The following is an 18,739-nucleotide window of genomic DNA, read 5'->3' as shown; positions in this document are numbered from 1 at the left end:
GATATCTTTCAAGGTTTGACATAATGAATTGTGCTACTTTTAAAGCAAGCAACGATGTTTTCAAATCTGTAATCAAAAAGCTCCTCAAAAACACTATAGAAGCAGTTCCTGCCGTTGTTACGTTAGTTCAAACAGTAACAACGGACTACTTTTCTTAGCGGATGCATGTCAATTTAAATCAATACAAAAAACTATTTTTTAAATCAATAAAATCTTTTTCTAAATCCATAAAAGCATTTCAATTATTATTGGGAGTCATGTCGTTACTTTGTTGAGAATGTGGCCATGTGTAATAAGTGGGATAATGTCCACATTGTACATTGCATAATGTGCCTTCATGCCGATCTAGATCCCTCCGCAAAAACAAAACAAAAAATGTCTCGTTCGCGGGCGAGAGCCGGCTCCCGTCGTTCACTATAGGAAACGCCCCTATAGGAAACGCCTCCTTGCTGCGGTCTGCAGACACTCTATTGGTGACACCTCGCGACTGTCTCCGCCTCTCTCTCAGCTGGACTCACCTGCCAGGTTACCTTTACTTCCCCCGGGAGAAACAACTAAAGTGAGCTTGGTACTTCTTTCCGACAAAGCCCAGGATTGTGTCGGTGATGTGACCGGAGTGAAAGCAGGTACGTCTACCATAAACAATTCAGTACTTTTCTGTGTTTCTGTACACAATGCTCGACGTAAATACAGAGTCGCTCAACAAGTTTTAGCTTAGCCTGAAACTACATTCCTCCCTGCTCCCTCCGGGCCTCCAGCTACACCTCAAGGGGGAAGCTTTGGTATTAAGTTAACAACGTTTTGAAGTAAATAACCAGCAGAGGGCTGTTCACAGTTCAGACTCCATGTAACAATCACTTAAAAGTGACAGTGTATCGGTAAAATGCGTGCCACTAATGTAGGACTTTAAACAACAAAGTCAGAGTAAGGGTAAAGTAGACACTTTCACGGAAAAAATGCTGTTGTTGCCTGAGGGTTAATTCAATAAACATGACTCATATTTATTAACATTAACACATCTCTCCTGAAACTAGATTAAAAACAATGATAGTTTAAAACTCAGTCTCACCATTAAAAGCCAGCTATGTTTAATTAGTTCATCTCAGTTACAACAACACAACAAAACTTATTTCTGAAATCTGGTACCGACATACTTACACACAAAAAAGAGAAATAAAGATAACATAAGGTTTAACATTCTTATTCCACATTATTGTTTCCTAGAATATAATTAAATATTGAGAAAAAGGTAGTCCAATGTTCCAGAGACTTAACATATTATGCTAAGAAAAACTCAAATCAACAAAGCCGTAAAAATGTCATCAGATTTGTCTAAGCAACACCTGTAGTGATAATATGTCAAACGGTCAAAGTCCAGTCTGTTTCAGGAGAGCAGGAATGCAGCCAAGTAGTGTATTACTCACTTAATGACTGGAATTATTCAGTGTTGTCTGTAAATGTTTAATAATTGATTTGAACTTTATTAACAGTGTTTCTGTTATCTTCTCCAAAGTATTGTACATAATGCTGATGTTTTCACATAGCTTCTTATACACTTTCTGGATGTGTTGTTGATGATACTTGTTCTGGTTTTAGAGCGTCATATTATCACTATTCAACAGTTCGATTTTGGTTACAAATGTAGATATTAGAAGTGTTCCTGAAAGGAATTTGTCTTCTGTGGCGTACACCATACCTGCTGTAGGCTACGCATGGCTGGCTCTGCAGGACAGGACAAGCCATATAGTGCAACACACCCATGATAAACAGTGAACTTTGATATTTTTGTGAAGCTGAAGCCAGAACTCACTATTGTTTTTAACTCTTTTCTTCTTTTCCTTTCACAGAAATCAATCAAAAATGACCATAAGAAGCTGGAAGAAGCTATGCTAACAGTTAGTGTGAACAAGTATTGACTGAAAAGAGAGAAAATTAAGATAAGAAGCTTGAAAAAATGTCTGGCCAAGTCAGTGTAGTCACAGACTTAACCGAGGAGGATGCACTTTCACCTGCAGAGCCACACATAGCAGGAAATAAAAAGCCAGAAGAGAGCAAGAGCAAAGAGGAAAGACGGGAGAGTACAGACAAGGAAGGAGAAGACTCAAAGGAGGAAGAGGAGGAAGTGACCAGCTCTGCTCATCTGGAGCCAAGCACTCTGCCCTGGCCTGGAGACAAAGACAGGCCTCAGACGGACAATGACGATGGAGTTTGGTCCGAAGAGAGAGACACAGGGGTCAGTGGGGGGAGCCAGGACCTGTCAGAGGAGCACAGAGACATGAAGAGCAGCATGAAGAGCAAGTGGAGGGAGAGCATGCCTGAAGGAGAGAAGTGGAGGGACGACGAGCTGGAGGTGCAGCGTGATGATAAAGGGGAAGGCTCCCTGGCAGACGATGAAGATGAGGAGGAGGAAGAAGGGGAGTCAAACTGGAGGTCAGATAAAGCTGCTATGGGTTTTTCTCCACAAGTCACCATCGTGCGTCCGTCCAGCAAAGAGCTTCTTGAGGAGAGCCGGATGTTCATAGAGGACGACGAGAAGGAGCTGCAGGCGGAGCACGACGCAGCCAATCGGTTTCATCCAGAGTGGAGAGAGCAGGACGACAAGTTCTGTGAGTACAAAACGAGAGTCAAGATACTTTATTAGCAGAGGTGGAAGAAGTACTCAGATCTTGTAAAAGTACCAGAGTGTAGGAATACTCTGTTACAAGTAAAAGTAATGCATTCAAAATGTTACTCAAGTAAAAGTACAAAAGTATTCGCATCAAAATATACTTAAAGTACCAAAAGTAAAAGTAGTAATTATGCTGATTGGCCCATTTCAGAATAATATATATATATATATTATGTGTTATTATAATTATTGATGCATTAAAGTGTTATCACAGCTGCTAACAGTGCAGCTTTAATGACTTTGTACACGGCAGGGTAGCTGGAGAATTGTACTAAAGTCTTATTTTTGTGTTGATTTTATTTCACACAATGAATCCAAATCTGCAAAGAAACTAAAGATTTAACAAATATGTAGTGGAGTAGAAGTACAAAGTAGCAAAAAATGTAAATTCTCAAGTATTGTACAAGTACCTTAAAAGTGTAATTAAAGGAGACCTATCATGCAAAATGCACTTTTGCATGTGTCGGGGAACTCACGCAGCGTCAGAAAATAAAACCCTCTCTCTTTTCCTCCGTACCCAAATCTTTTAAAAATGGGGCTACAACAAGCGGATACAGATTTGCTGCTGATATGATGTCAAATCGGCGGCGGACCCACAGAGAGTTGCTATCAGAAACAATGGCTGACGTGTTTTGGATGTAATCTCGTCTTTGTTTACATTAGCAAGCCTCGCTAACACTCAGAGCTAACCTGTACTGTAGAGCAGGGGTTCCCAACCGGCAGGTGTTACTGCCGGGCCGCGAAATAGCTGTGAGTTTATCGTAATATTACACCTATACCAGTCATATTATTTCATCCAGTAGCCTGGTTAATCTTTCACCAGATAACCGTTGAAAATGGCTTTTATGATGTTCCGAGGGATTCGGCGGCTCAGCCTGGTCTCAGCCTCTCGTGCGCACGAGAAAGTTACCGGTGCGCCAAGTAGGAAGAGGAGCGGACAGGAGACAACCGTTTAATTGCAGACTGTTATGTTTATGTGGGGAAATGGCAGTGCATACATTATTTGAAATAACTCGGACTTCATTTTAAGGACATGTCGGCTAGGGGTGTAGAGCTATATGTTTATTTTATTAGCTTTTCTTTTTAATGACTGATTTTAAATGCCATTTTCTTAATGTCTTTCATTTTTTTATAAAGCACTTTGAATTGCCTTGTGTTGAAAAGTGCTATATATAAACTTGCCTTGCCTTTGTTTAAGCACTGGATTGTCTGTCTTGATCTATGAATTCATGTCCGGGACTCTCGCGGTATCTGCTGCCTGCCCGCAGCTGTTTTATAGCAGGAAAAACTCCTTAGGCTTGTTTGAGACACATTGCGGCTCGCCTCGAAAGTAGAGAGTAGCTGATCGCAGCCGGGGGAGGTGTCAAAAAGCTCGTCTTAAGTCGGACAGCTCGGACTCGGAGTCGGCTTGACTGGCTGGGTTTGCAATGGCGGAAATTGCGTTGGTGTTTGCAAAACTGATAGGTGGACAGGCTATAAATGATCAGTCCCTTCAGATCCGCACACATGAAGCTTAATGAGCATGAATTGAACAGACCTGCTGCTGTGTTAATTCTTTAGCTGCCACTTTAAGCTTTATGATGTGTACAACATGGATGTAATTTGATTTAATCTTGCCATTTTAAATGATGTATTCAATAAATAAGGTTAAACCAAATCATTACATTAGATTTTATTTTAATGATTTGGTTTAACTTAAAGAGAAACTTTATTGTTATTGCACATATTACAGGTACTGAGACAACGAAATGCAGTTTAGCTTCTAACCAGGTGCAACAAGCAGTGAAGTGGAAAGTAATGTACACAATCTACAGAATAACATATAGAATGAATTGAATGAGGAATAATAAACAGTGGGGTATGAATACACTAGATATCAGCCTGTGAGCAGTATGAACAGTGTGTATGAATATGCTAAGATATATAAAGTATGAAAACGGTAAGCAGTATTGCGGTGGCCCTGAAGTGCAAGACACCACAGCATTTCAGAAAACACCACAGCATTTCAGAAAACACCACAGCATTTCACATTGGACGGAAAGGGTATTCCTTTAGGGAGAACACTTCTTGTTTGTGATTGGACAGAGCCAGCCAGAGAAGCACTGCTGTGATTGGTTGTTTTTGCTGCCAGTCAAGAAATGACGCTTCGTGATTAGCCCAACACATCAGCCGTTAGCTCAGCTGTTAGCACACACTCACAGCTCCTCATATCTGTTCAGAAACTGGACAAAAGTTAAACATGTACAAACCACAGACTGTCTATGTCATGGTGAATACAGTCGCTGCTTTATTTATGTCTGTATGACGTTGTTGTGAGCGTGGACGGAGCAGCTACAGGTTAGTTTAGCCTGATGGATCCGATTCCGATAGGATTTACATGGAGATACGGCCCGCCCCCTCTCCAGCGTCTTGTTTGAATGACAGGAGTAAATACAGAATTAATGCTTTATTAACTCATGGTTTTTAAGGGGCTTATCTCCATGTAAATACTATGGTAGACCACCCAATATTCGCATCGCTCTAATCGCTCGAGTTTCACCACGGCTGTCAGCTGTGTTTGCTCCTGTCAATGCTGTCATTCAAACAAGAGGCGCTGGAGAGGGGACGGGGCGTATCTCCATGTAAATCCTACAACAAAATGAACATATTTGACCGTGATTTAATTGTAATACACGTTTCAAAGTGATGCCGAAGTAACTACATACTGATAACAGTTAGTAAAAACCATGAATTAACGCTTTGACAAGTCTGCAAACAAGACGGCAGGCGAAATGCTTTTAAAATGCGTGTTTTCTGAATCGGATTCATCAGGCTAAACTAACCTATAGCTGCTCCGTCCACACAACAACATCATACAGACATAAATAAAGCAGCGACTGTATTCGCCATGACATAGACAGTCTGTGGTTTGTACATGTTTAACTTTTGTCCAGTTTCTGAACAGATATGAGGAGCTGTGAGATCTGAGTGTGTGCTAACGGCTGATGTGTTGGGTCCATACGTTGTGGGACCATGGTTGGGACATATTTCGCTGTCGGTTGTTGACCAATCACGAAGCGTCATTTCTTGACTGGCAGCAAAAACAACCAATCACAGCAGTGCTTCTCTGGCTGGCTCTGTCCAATCACAAACAAGAAGTGTTCTCCCTAAAGAAATACCCTTTCCGTCCAATGTGAAATGCTGTGGTGTTTTGTGAAATGCTGTGGTGTTTTCTGAAATGCTGCGGCGTTTTCTGAAATGCTGTGGTGTTTTGTGAAATGCTGTGGTGTTTTGTGAAATGCTGTAGTGTTTTGTGAAATGCTGTGGTGTTTTCTGAAATGCTGTGGTGTCTTGCACTTCAGGGCCACCGTACAGTATAGTATAAAATATATATATATTAATTTCATGATGATAAACATTGTGGAACAATGATGAAAAATGGGAATGGAGGGGTCAACGTAAAACTGACACAAAACAACAACAAACTTTTGCCAGCCAATTGGAGAGTTTCATCAGCAGCACGTGGTAAAACCCACCAATGAGCACTCAGCTCGAGATACCAGCGAGCCGTTTCCCATCAAGCATTTCGCTTCCGCAGCTCGTGGAGAGCAACTGCGCCAACTCGCCTCGCCTCGCTCTCAAGGCTGCGGGCGTCTTTGTCCCACGAGATTTCAAAGTCTCATGTGGGCGAGCCTCCAGAGCAAGTCGGACAAAATGACTAACCATCATGCAACGCACTAGCAAGACGTTGATCGCAACTGCGCAGGTTAGGCCGCAAGGTGAACCTCGAAAAGTCCTCTAGAAAAGAAATCCCGCTCCACAGAAGTGGAACTACACAATCTTTAGTTCATAAAAAAGAACGAGTCATGCTTATCCACCAAAAAAAAGTTTGTCGCTAAAATTCCTGCCAATTCTTCTAGGCACGTAATTATTGGCTGAACTAGTCCCTTCAAAGCGTAATAATATCTTGGTCCAAAGTAGTGCCACGGTTCGTTGGTACATTTATTTCCAAGTTATCGTATCTTACCAGACGAGGTTGAAACAGTGTTCGTCCTTTAAATAAACAAATAGTCTCTTCTCTGCAGTGCAATGCAGTGGTCAAAAAACCGTGTGGCTTCATAACCAAACTAGAACACAGAAGAGGCTTCTCAATACTCAAATTTCCCCTCCTCGACTCCCCTCCTCGAGACTTAGACCCGCCCACAGGAGATGCGAGCGGAGGACCGAGGAGGGGAACCGAGGAGAGAGGAGGGGAAGCAGCAGACGTTTAAAGAAATGAGAACTCCTCTCCTCTGAGCGGTCATATTAAAGCGACGTCCGTTCATTATTACGTGGCAACAGCTGCATCAGCTGTCGAGTGTTTTGTCATATTTTATAATCTCTGTTAGATCAGCTGAACATTGTTCCCCCACATATTTTATTTGAATTCATTGAGAGTGCGGTATAATGAGACAATAACAGGCTACAGATGCGGGGACACACACACAAATATATTTATATAAATCTATACAATTTAAAGTATGAGAGCACTCTCATAATAACGTAACACAGTCAGAGACTGGATATATCCCCCCCCTCTCTCTGGTCGCTGAAATGGGGAATTGAAATTACGGGCCAAAAGTTGTATTTGCAAGTATTAAAAGTAAGGACATCAAACCAACTGAGACCCGTCTGTCCGCGGCATCTGCGCACTGTACAACACACACCTACACACTGTACAACACACACACCTACACACTGTACAACACACGCACCTACACACTGTACAACACACGCACCTACACACTGTACAACACACACACCTACACACTGTACAACACACGCACCTACACACTGTACAACACACGCACCTACACACTGTACAACACACACCTACACACTGTACAACACACACCTACACACTGTACAACACACACCTACATACTGTACCACACACACCTACAGCTGCTAAAGCATAATCAGGCTACAGCCGTTGTGTATTTTATTATGTGAAGCACTAAATGGTTTTAGAAAAATATGGACTCTTTGTAGATATCTACTAAACTAAAGCAAATAAAGAGAGTATGCCTGTTATACTGAGTGATATATATTTTACACACTGCTCTGCTTTCTGCAGGACCTCACAGCTGTTCTCACTGTAAACATCGCGTTGCGATGAGAGCAGGTTCTCAAATAATATCCAGGGGATGCATGCAGAGCTGTCATTGGCTGAGATAAGTCCGGCCGTGCGTCACGCCTCCACCGTTCCCGGAAATGCATCCGCGGAGGAGCCGTGGAGGAACCATCAGTGTATCCTCGGTTATAGCTCCTCCAGAGAGCCTCCTCGATGCTCGATCCTCGGTCCTCGGTGTGCATTTAGAGAAATGAGACGTCCTTCAAAATGGCGCGCTGAAATTCATTTCCGGGTCACTACCGGAGGACCGAGGAGTCGAGGAGTCGAGGAGGGGAAATTTGAGTATTGAGAAGCCTCTAGAGTATAATCAGCAGGACTCTTTTAACCAGCTGAGGCAATCACAGCACCAATCAGCCGCTCTGCCCAGCCGTGGCTGCGGATCACGATCACCTGACACCAATCAATTATACTCATTACATGTCCTTATTCTGTTTTGTACTGTTTTCTACGTCATACCTTTTTATATTTGTAATAAATCTCGTTTTTATGGTTCATCAGTGTTGTTTTCATTTGTGGAGGGATGAATGAGTAAATAAATGAATCAATGGACATTGGTATAAGTAAGGCAAGGCAAGTTTATTTATATAGCACTTTTCAACACAAGGCAATTCTAAGTGCTTTACAAAAAATGAAACACATTAAGAAAATGGCATTTAAAATCAGTCATTAAAAAGAAAAGCTAATAAAATAAACATTAAAAGAAAAAATACATGGATAAAAGTTACAGTGCAGTCTAAGATATGAATAGTTCAATTAAAAGCAGCGACAAAAAGAAAAGTCTTCAGCCTGGAAGTACTGCTTTTTATTGATCTAAATTACTTAAACGTAACAAGTTAACCTTCTTCTTGGACGCAGCTATGTATGAAATCAAGTCATTTTAAGAGTGCATTTAACGTGTACAGGGTAACAACAGACAGACAAAAAGTCCTCAGTCTAATGGAATAATCCACAAGCTCAGCCAATGAATCTAGCGATGCGAACATGGTAGTCCAGGAATGATAGTTTGATAAATTTGAGTTTGATATACTTTATTAATTCCCGTGGGGAAATTGTTTGTAGCTGGAGTTGGCTGATAAACGCTGCTAGTCAATGTTGATTCGATGGTCAACTCTGTTCCCTATGGGCTCAGAACAGTCTCATAATACACACATGCGCATAGAAGGATTCACACTTGTATTTCATGATCCTCAAAAGGATTCAAACTTGTATTTCCGGATCCACACTTGTGTTTTTCAATGCACACACAAATGTATTCCGTTTCATATACATGTAAATAAAATCCAAATACAGAAAAAAGTTTTGCATGTGTATTTTTGATCCTCACATATTTGTTTTCCGTTTAAAACCCTTGAACCTGCAAACACAAACAGCTTTCTGTGCACGGATCACTGTGCATTTGTGTGTGGGTTTTTGAGACTCCCCTGACGGTCAGCCGATTCATACTTGTAATTATTTCTATCTATAGCCAATCAGATGTCTCCTCAATTCTAAGCCAATCACATGAGCGCACCCCCACGAGGGTAGATTTCTTGCGTTCATGACGTAGCGCTTCATGTACGCATTTTGCGCAGTACGGAGCTGACAGCTCCATGGAGCCTGCCTGCAGGCGCTAATCTCAGGACACCCTTCACTCTCAGTACAGCGCCACTTTCCGAACAGGAAATGCACGCAAATACAAGCCTTTTTATTATTAAGGTACAGCGCCACTTTCCAAACCATTGATGAATGCTGCCTTGTGTACACAAAAACGGCAGGAAAAACCGTTTTAAATGTGTGTTTCCTGTGTGGCGAATACAGCTGCTTTATTTATGTCTGTATGAAGTTGTTGTGAGTGTGGAGGGAGCAGCTACATGTTAGCTTCGCCTAATCGATCAGTGCACTACAAAGCCAGTGCTGGACAGTGAACTGTTAACGGGGGGGAGCCCCGCCGGTCATTATCGGCCGATATTCACTCTTAATAGTTCGGTGCTCACTATAAAGGCCGATCAGGAGAGCTGGATCTGATCGATATGGACATAAACGCGAGTGAAGTGTAACTGGACGCGAGAGAGATCAGATCAGCTGCTGAGTCTGATGGAGACGCTGCTCTGCATGATCACCTGATGCTCCGCCCTCTGTTTAGCGAGCTGACCGGACAGCGCAAAATGCGTATATGAAGTAATCTTACCCTCGTGGGGGCGCGCTCATGTGATTGGCTTAGAATGAAGGAGACATCTGATTGGCTATAGATATAAAAAATTACAAGTACGAATCGGCTGACCGTCAGGGGAGTCTCAAAAAACCCACACACGAATGCCTTCTGTGTGCATGTGTGTATTATGAGACTGTTCTGAGCCCATAGTTCCCAGATAGTAAAACCTCTCACAAATACCGCGTATATAACGCAAATACCTCGGACTTAGTGATGTATTAAGACATATGACAAAACATGACATAAAACAAGCATACAGCACTGTTTAGAATCCATTTGGTCTGGTTTAGCGCAACCATGTAGGCGGCCATCTTTCACTTCTGTTGACAATATGCAGCTACCCAATTGGTGTAGCACGATCACGTGACGAACCGTGGCACTACTTTGGACCAAGATATTATTACGCTTTGAAGGGACTAGTTCAGCCAATAATTACGTGCCTAGAAGAATTGGCAGGAATTTTAGCGACGAACTTTTTTTTGGTGGATAAGCATGACTCGTTCTTTTTTATGAACTGAAGATTATGTAGTTCCACTTCTGTGGAGCGGGTTGAAACGATAACAGGGTTCACCTTATGGCCTAGGTCTGCGCAGGTCTTGCTTGTCTCCAAAAAGCCTCTTCACTTCATGAAATGGCTGCAGCATCAGGAGGCAGCGGGACGTGTAACTCCGCCTCTGAGAAGTGCAGCACCAGCGCGCAGAGAGCTGTGCCTTTTTACGCACCGCCTTCGCTGTGTTTGTTTACCTTCATCAGAACAGCGAGTGACTGCAGGCTGCTACGTGTTAACCACACATACCTCTACACACATCTCTACACACATCGAACTGCCCGATTACTCCCCCTTTTATTAGTTTTATGATGTGTGTGCAGTGGCGTTTCTATATGTACAAAAGTGGTGGGGCACAAAAAACTCAGATGTCTATATATAAGCCCAGGGCCGGCCCTGACCAATTTGCCGCCCTAGGCAAGAGACACTCACTATGATTCGCACGTGCACGGTTGTGGCATGACCACAAAAACAAAGATATTGACACAAGATGTGTGCAACTGTATTTAGTTTCCTATCCATTTGAACATGATTTAAGTGGGGGGGGGGGGGGGACTCCTCTAGGGGGGTCCGGGGGCATGCACCCCCGGGAAGACTTTTTTTTTATATTGAAGTTAAGGCCCTGACACACCAAGCAGTCACCAGAGTACTAGCCGACGCTGAAGTCGGCTGTTGCCTGGCCGTGTTCTCCTGCGTTTTGGCCATGTGTCGCACGGGAACACACCGCACCGACTTCAGTGCATGAGTGGCAATAACTCTCCTTACCAGCAGGCGGCGGTAGTGTGTATTCGTCATTCAAAAGAGGCAACAACCGGAAGACAGAGAAGAAGAAGAGTATCTTTTCTCCGTAATATCATACAGAGCTGGCCTCTCCTGGATCAAGGTGATGAGCAGGTCTTCGTTTGCATCATTCCAGATCGCCATGATGAGATGAAAATGAATAGCAGTCTGTGTGTGCCTTCTTAAATCGTTTGTTTACGTCCCTCACTTCCACTTCGCTTCTCATGCACTGATTTGCTAGCTGAACAGCCAATCAGAGTGATTATTTGGTCCGACTGCTAGACCCGATGCCGATTCAACATGTTGAATCGGCCATGCATCGGGTCTGGCAGTCCAAATAAGGCGTGTCACGGTCGACGGTGCGGGACACACCAACCTGACTACGGCGCCGCGAATGCCCGACAGCCTCTGACGGCCTCTGACTCCCAAAATCGGGTTGGTGTGTCAGGGCCTTTAAAAGCATCAATCTGGTGCACTTTGAGAGCAGCATTAGGAGCTCTATGGAAACATCTCTCAACACCAGATGAAACAGAACTGGAAGCAGATTTTCTTTTTCTTTATGGATATTTTACAAATCACTCCCCTTTCAAACTGTATTCTAGTTTATTAATAACAACTTTTTTGTACTGTCAGTATTTTATACCTGTTTTTCACCTGTTCTCTTATTTTTTTATAACTATAATGATCATATAGAGGCGTGCCTTTACCTCACTGAGCTGAGGTTATCAGAGCCTCTCAGTCTTTCAGGAGAGAGCTCTCTAAAGCCCCCCCCCCCCGCGGCCGCTTACACAGTAAATTCCAATGTTAAGAAAAGCACACAGAAGCTGTGTACGTTTTTTTTGGGAGTTTGATTTATTTTAAATGAACACAAATACAAAATTAAAACCTATAATTGCACACTAAAACCATTATTTCAAAAAAAGAACAATTTCACATAAACCTCTGGTTTTTACTGGGACTGGGGCGGTTCAACTTGATTTGGGGGGGGGGGTGCCATAGTTTATGGGTGCTGTACGCAATATAGGCGTAGTTCTGTTAGTATAAGATAATAAGAAGTACTTTGTTGATCCAAAATCGGGAAATTGTGTTGTTATGAAATAAAAAAAAAATATTTTTTTTTATTTCTAACTTTTTTTTTTTTTCAATTTTCGGCGCCCCCTATGGGTTGATGCGCCCTTAGCATTCGCCTATACTGCCTATGCCGAGGGCCGGCCCTGTATAAGCCTCTGCAGAGAGGTTCATGGCTGGTGAGGCACTGGCACTGACTCTTCAGGTTTACAAATATATTAAATCAAAATATAATATTATTTTCAAAAGCTTTTTTTGTCTGATGCTTCAATTACTTTTAAACAGACAGATCAACAGAAGGATACCCCAAAAAATGTAATTTTATCATTTAAATATTGAATTGTTCTCTCTTAGTAAGATCCCATTTTCAATAAAATTGCAGTCTTACCTTGACTTGAAGATTAAGTCCATTTGCCTGCCTGTCCTTCTGGACAAAAATCGCTATTACTTTTTTGTAAAAGTCCTCCTTATCTTCTTGTAGTTTCAAAAGTCTATCATAAATCTAATCTAATCAATAGATTTTGTATTCGAAAATGATAAAAGTAGGGTAGACATGTGGATATTATCCGGCTGAACAAAACGTACATTTATCTAACAGCTACGTTTCCCACAGATCTTATTTTGAGCTATTTTCTAAAATCCTATGGAGAAATCTCGTTGCTTTTTTGTGGAGGGAAGCCATGCGCAGCTTACTTCCTGGTTTTAGGACGCCTCACTGCAGCTCTCTCTCCTCCTCTTCACACACCACACTTTTCGCGGCACACGTACTTACAGCCAATCAGCTCTGAATTATGTGAGATGACGTATGGTGGGGATGGCAGCACTTTGCCCCTATGGTCATTATTTTTTGCCACACACATTAAATAAGAAAATACTCTGAGCATGCGCAGTGTAGTTTTTGCAGTCACCGTTCACTTAGACAGTCAGAGGGAGGGGCAGGATCAGGTTTTGTCCCACATGGCTCTAAACAGCTCAATAGGCACACACTGTAGACACTAATTAGAAGAACACATACTAAAACAGCAATGTACAGACGAATCAGATGATTAAACATGATCTTAAAATACATTTTATATATTTTTTAATTTATTTTTTGCATTTTGTTGTAATCATTATTTTAATACTTTCTGCTGACACTAGGTGGGGCTGTACCTGCCCCTAATGACCAGTCGCCACTGTGTGTGTGCATGTGCGTGTGTGTGTGTGTGTGTGTGCGTGCGTGCGTGCGTGCGTGCGTGCGTGCGTGTGCTCTGCTCTGCTCTGCTCAGCTCAGCTCAGCTCAGCTCTGTGTTTGTGTCTGTCCGACACCGGCATTTGTTTTCAAATGACCATGAACAGTAATTTACACACATCTGGCTAACTCCATAGGTAGCCTATATGAGGGTGTTCCCAAAATAAATTAGTTTAATCTTAATCTCGATGTAGAGCTAAATGCTGTCGGACGTGCACCGGAACGAACGTCACTATCATAATATCTTCTGAAAACAAATGCCAGTGTCTCACACACACACACACACACACACACACACACACACACACACACACACACACACACACACACACACACACACACACACACACACACACACACACACACACACACACACACACACACACACACACACACACACACACACACACACACACACACACACACACACACACACACACACACACACACACACACACACACACACACACACACACACACACACACACACACACCTCCTTCATAATGCGCATTCTCCTTTCACCTCGTTTTCCCATCACTGGATTATCCGTAAATCATACAAACAAAACCAATACGTTGATTTATCTGTTTTCCCGTTTTGGTTTAAAAATTGATTAACGTCGGTTTTCCGTTGTTCCGAAAAACCAAAAAACGACACCGGTTATTTTTTAAACGTTAATATGTTTTGGATGCATATTGTTCTAGTATTTGTTCAGGCTGTTACATACAATTAGCCTCTGTTGCTGCTGGTGGTGAGTAAATATTAAAATCAGTTAAAATTGACAACCGGTCCGCGATTCTTTTTTAATGTATCTGCCGGTCCTTGGCACAATAAAGTTTCTCCTCATGGTCCTGCTGTCCCTCCCCCCCCCATAAAAAGGAATAATGACTTGGTATTGAATGTGTCCCTTCTCCTTCCTCAGACCTGTGTGAGTCTCTCTGCAGTGAGAAGCTGAAGCTGGTTTTGGGGACGGCGGCTGCAGCGCTGCTCTTCCCTCTGCTGGTGTGGGGGGGCTACGCCCTCATTCCCTTTGAGTCCCCACTGCTGCAGAGCACCCCCCTCAGGGTGGTGTACACTCTGCGCTGCGCCTTCTTTGCCATCATCCCCATCATGCTCGGTAAGACCTCGGTATGGGTAAAGTTTATCATGCATTGGAATAAAAACGTATTAAGTTTGAAAACACTGTTAGCTCTGAACCCATCCAGGTGTGTAACCCCTAACCCTGACACCCCCCCCTGCAGGTGTGCTGGTGCAGGGCGTGGCCCGGCTGCGCTACAGCGCCCTGAAGCCCCTCTACGAGAGCGCCCTGGTGCACAGAGAGGTGGCCGTGCACTGGCACTATGTCAACGAATCGCTGGCTCTCTTCCTCTTTTACTTCCTTCAGCTTGCTGTCATGGCAACCTACATCAGCCAGGACCTGGTCAAACTGGTGCCGCTGCTTACCATCATATTTGTCTTCGGCAGGTATGTGAATTGAATTTGTATAGTCATTTGAACAAATATGTTTTCCCTACTAAATAAGGTTAAAAAGGTTAGGAGTAAAAACCGTATCAAATATTTAACGGCGGCATTAAAACTCAAAGCGTTCATAGTTATTGCAAAACCACCAATCCCACCAGTCCATATTCCTTTAGATTTTAAACACTTTTGATAAGAAAAACAAATGAATTTCACATTAAAGACACACAATACAATATTGGTTTTGAAAAGCCTTTGACAAGACTTATGTTGGCCACATGACTTGAATTTATGAGCAGGCTATCATTTGAAATGTAAAACTAAACACATCATACAGCTGAGGCCAATGGTAATGGCATTAGTTCATATATTGAAGTATTACCTGTGGAGGTTATACCTGATGTTCCCAAAAAGGTTTTCTATACGTGGAAAGTAAACCGTTTTCATTCCTTTTGATTGAAATCTCTAATTAAAGGCTTGTAGTCATGATGTTAACACTGGCTCACTGTGAGTTGGTCCACACAGACACAACGTTTCTCAGCTGAATGAGAGAGGGAGTGGATCAAGGCCAGAAATGCCAGGCAGCACATTTACTCTCCAGCTAGTAAAGAAATGTCTTTCTCTTCTTTTAGTCCTTCATTCACTTCAGTTATACACTTCACTGACTCTGCATGCAACTGCTGGACACGTCTTTACAACACAGTGATACCACGCTACTGATCAGAAAGGATTCATACCCCAGTTTTACCACTTACTGTATATGGGAGGATAATCTACTTCCTGTCGCACCTTTACATGCATCGCCACGGTGACAACAACAGATCAGTGCTGAAGTACACTTATCCTTCCTTTACCAAATAAACTGGTTAACCTGATGACTCACATGCCGTGTGAAGTCATTCAGCGAGTTAACACCTTCTCTTTTTTCTCCCAGTATTGCACATGATTGATGATTCTTTGTCAGTTCTTTCCAAGAAAATGTGTCGCCACTGTCTGTTTTAAAGCTTTATATAAATACAAAAGGTACATGAATACATTACACCCAGCATATTCCCTTAAATACTCACACATACCTATACACAAGCAGTAGGGCTGTACCAATTCAAGCTTCATTCATACCATTCTTCCATTTTAAGAGTAGAATACTTTTTAGAATGTCAGTTCTCTGTGCAAAGAGTCCTTCAAAGTGCATGTATTCAAACGTTGTACCTTTTTACGAATCCATATCAGGTCGTCTTTCTGATACTTGCAGACTGATGAGATTTTGAATTGTTGGGGTGTTAACGGGTGGAAGAGCTCCATCTACATCTAATATTTATACGCGTGTGTGTGAGTCAGACGCACTACAGCAACAAAGAAACCTCATAAAGATAATCTAAACACCCCTCCTAATATCCATTTAGTATTTTCAGTAAGAGATGTGAGGTTGTGACGACCAGAGGCTCTGAAAATGTTCTGGCAAAATCTAAAACATATTGAGAGGACATTTGAACCATACAAAAGCATCCAATAATCCAAATGATGAATCCAGATCCTTTGAGTCATCGAGCACTTTACACAGAAACTGATGAAGGACGATTGATCTTTGGAAGGGACTGGGTGTGGGGGCTTTTTGTCATTCATGTGTGTGTGTGTGTGTGTGTGTGTGTGTGTGTGTGTGTGTGTGTGTGTGTGTGTGTGTGTGTGTGTGTGTGTGTGTGTGTGTGTGTGTGTGTGTGTGTGTGTGTGTGTGTGTGTGTGTGTGTGTGTGGTGTGTGTGTGTGTGTGTGTGTGTGTGTGTGTGTGTGTGTGTGTGTGTGTGTGTGTGTGTGTGTGTGTGTGTCCTCAGGCTGATCTACTGGCTCTGCCTCTCTCTGGGCAGCAGCTTCCGGGGTCTCGGCTTCGGCTTCTCCTTCTTCCCCATCCTGGTCATGCTGGGGGTCAACCTGTACTACATCTGCTCGTCTGTCGGGCCAGAGTCAGTGTTTGATGTCGAGCCTCCAACATCAGCTCCTCCCCCCAGGCAGCGCTGGTGGGGTTAAAGGGGGACGTCCAAAAAGACGACTAGGAGATAAGACACAAACGACTAAAAACACCTTTTTCACATCACATCTGCACCTTGAATCCCTCCTTCTGTGTCTTAAATATGACTGCAAACTCTCCTTGGGTAGTGTTTTTATTATTAAAATAATAACGATGTGCTCTCAAAAGACCCTCCCAGTAATGGCCACTGTCACTATTTGTTATTCTATCTGCAGTGACAAACACAGAGTTTCTTGTGGCTATGCGAGTCCCTTGTGCTTCTAAAGACAGTTGGTAATGCTTGGTTTGATTTCATGAAATCCCAAGGACTAGATTTTTTTGTTTTTGATAAAAAAAAATGTAGGCCTTTTTTGCTTACAAAGATATAAAGCCTGTTGGGGGTTTATTTGTAGTTTGAATCACTGGATTGAAAAAAGGAAGAAATGCACAAGTACTCGCATGCTAGTTCAGAGAGGAAGTTGAAAAAGTTTACATAAAAACAAAAAAGCTCCTGTGTACTTGCAAATGAAAAAAGGATGATCTGAGGAAGGGCTTTAATTACTTAACTAACCTTCTGTTCAGAATCGACAGTGAAATAATATAAATGAGGCTTTTGAATTAGAAGTGTTTCTGTTGAGGCATCCAGTGTGTCGACGTAATGCAGCAGAAATAAAAGTAAGAACTGATATTGTAAATATTTACTATCAAAATTATTTTGAGATTGAATTAACTTTTTTATGAATTTTCACATTTTTATTTTTGCACTCTTGGTAATAATGGTAATCTTATGACGTAATATTTATATGTGAGACTGATGAATGCATCTTTGTGTTATAGATCAAAGGCTTTTCTTTCTTTATGTCAACAGAAGTTGTCTGTTTTTGGGCAGTGTCTTTTTTTTATTTTGAAAACGTTTCCAGCCTGAGTCAAGTTTAAGCATTTTTTCAATAAAGCTTTAACAAATGATACTCAACATTGTGCGGAGGCTGATGATTCAGATCTGACTGAGGGGATGTTTCTGAAATAAAGGGACTAACAGCATGACAATTTCATGTTTTAAATGGTTGCTGCAATCAGATGAGGTAAGTTACAATACGCCAACAAGTACATTTATTATTAACATGTGGGACACACCTCTTTTTATTACATTTTAGTGTTTGTTCTATATTTTATGAATGTTTTAATGAAACTTCAGAAAAACCAAAGTATAATTCATGTTTTAATAACTTCCATGTTAAGCTTATAGGGACTCTAAGTCAATGCAGTATTACTATAAGACACCTTTTTCCTGGATTTTAATTATTTTTTTTCTCTTAATATTTTGATGAAAGGGTTATTTTCTTCTATGTCATGTGATGCAGTAACTTTAAATACATGCACCACTGTATTACCACCCTGGACAAAAACACTAAAACCCTTTTTGTTTAGAATTATTGAGGACAGTTCACCAGTAAGTAAAGCAGAAGCCAGTTCAATATACCCTGGATATGTTTGTGTTACCCGGCTTAACTAGCCCTAAGAAACGAGATCTCGCTAAACGGTCCTACGACGCTGGTTATCAACTCGGTAACTCAACCCAGGGTTTCTCCGTCCGGCTGAGAGTGCGTTCACATGAAAGGGGCGGGGTTAGCAACATTTGATC

At 42.1% G+C, this 18,739-nt stretch overlaps 1 protein-coding gene across 1 annotated transcript; it reads left to right on the top strand.

Annotated features, from left to right (window-relative positions):
* Positions 1-502: 502 nt before the first annotated feature.
* LOC117454719 (transmembrane protein 79-like) lies at positions 503-18,070 on the top strand. The gene is made up of 5 exons (XM_034093856.1): positions 503-626; positions 1,848-2,606; positions 14,561-14,755; positions 14,880-15,102; positions 16,925-18,070. The coding sequence occupies exons 2-5, from the start codon at positions 1,955-1,957 to the stop codon at positions 17,115-17,117; spliced, it is 1,263 nt and encodes a 420-aa protein (XP_033949747.1). The 5' UTR covers positions 503-626; positions 1,848-1,954; the 3' UTR covers positions 17,118-18,070.
* Positions 18,071-18,739: the final 669 nt, after the last annotated feature.

The sequence above is a fragment of the Pseudochaenichthys georgianus genome, chromosome 11 (assembly GCF_902827115.2).
Source record: "Pseudochaenichthys georgianus chromosome 11, fPseGeo1.2, whole genome shotgun sequence".
In the NCBI taxonomy this organism is placed as follows: Eukaryota; Metazoa; Chordata; class Actinopteri; order Perciformes; family Channichthyidae; genus Pseudochaenichthys; species Pseudochaenichthys georgianus.
Note: the sequence above shows the minus strand (reverse complement) of the source record. Positions and strands in the feature narration are given on the sequence as shown.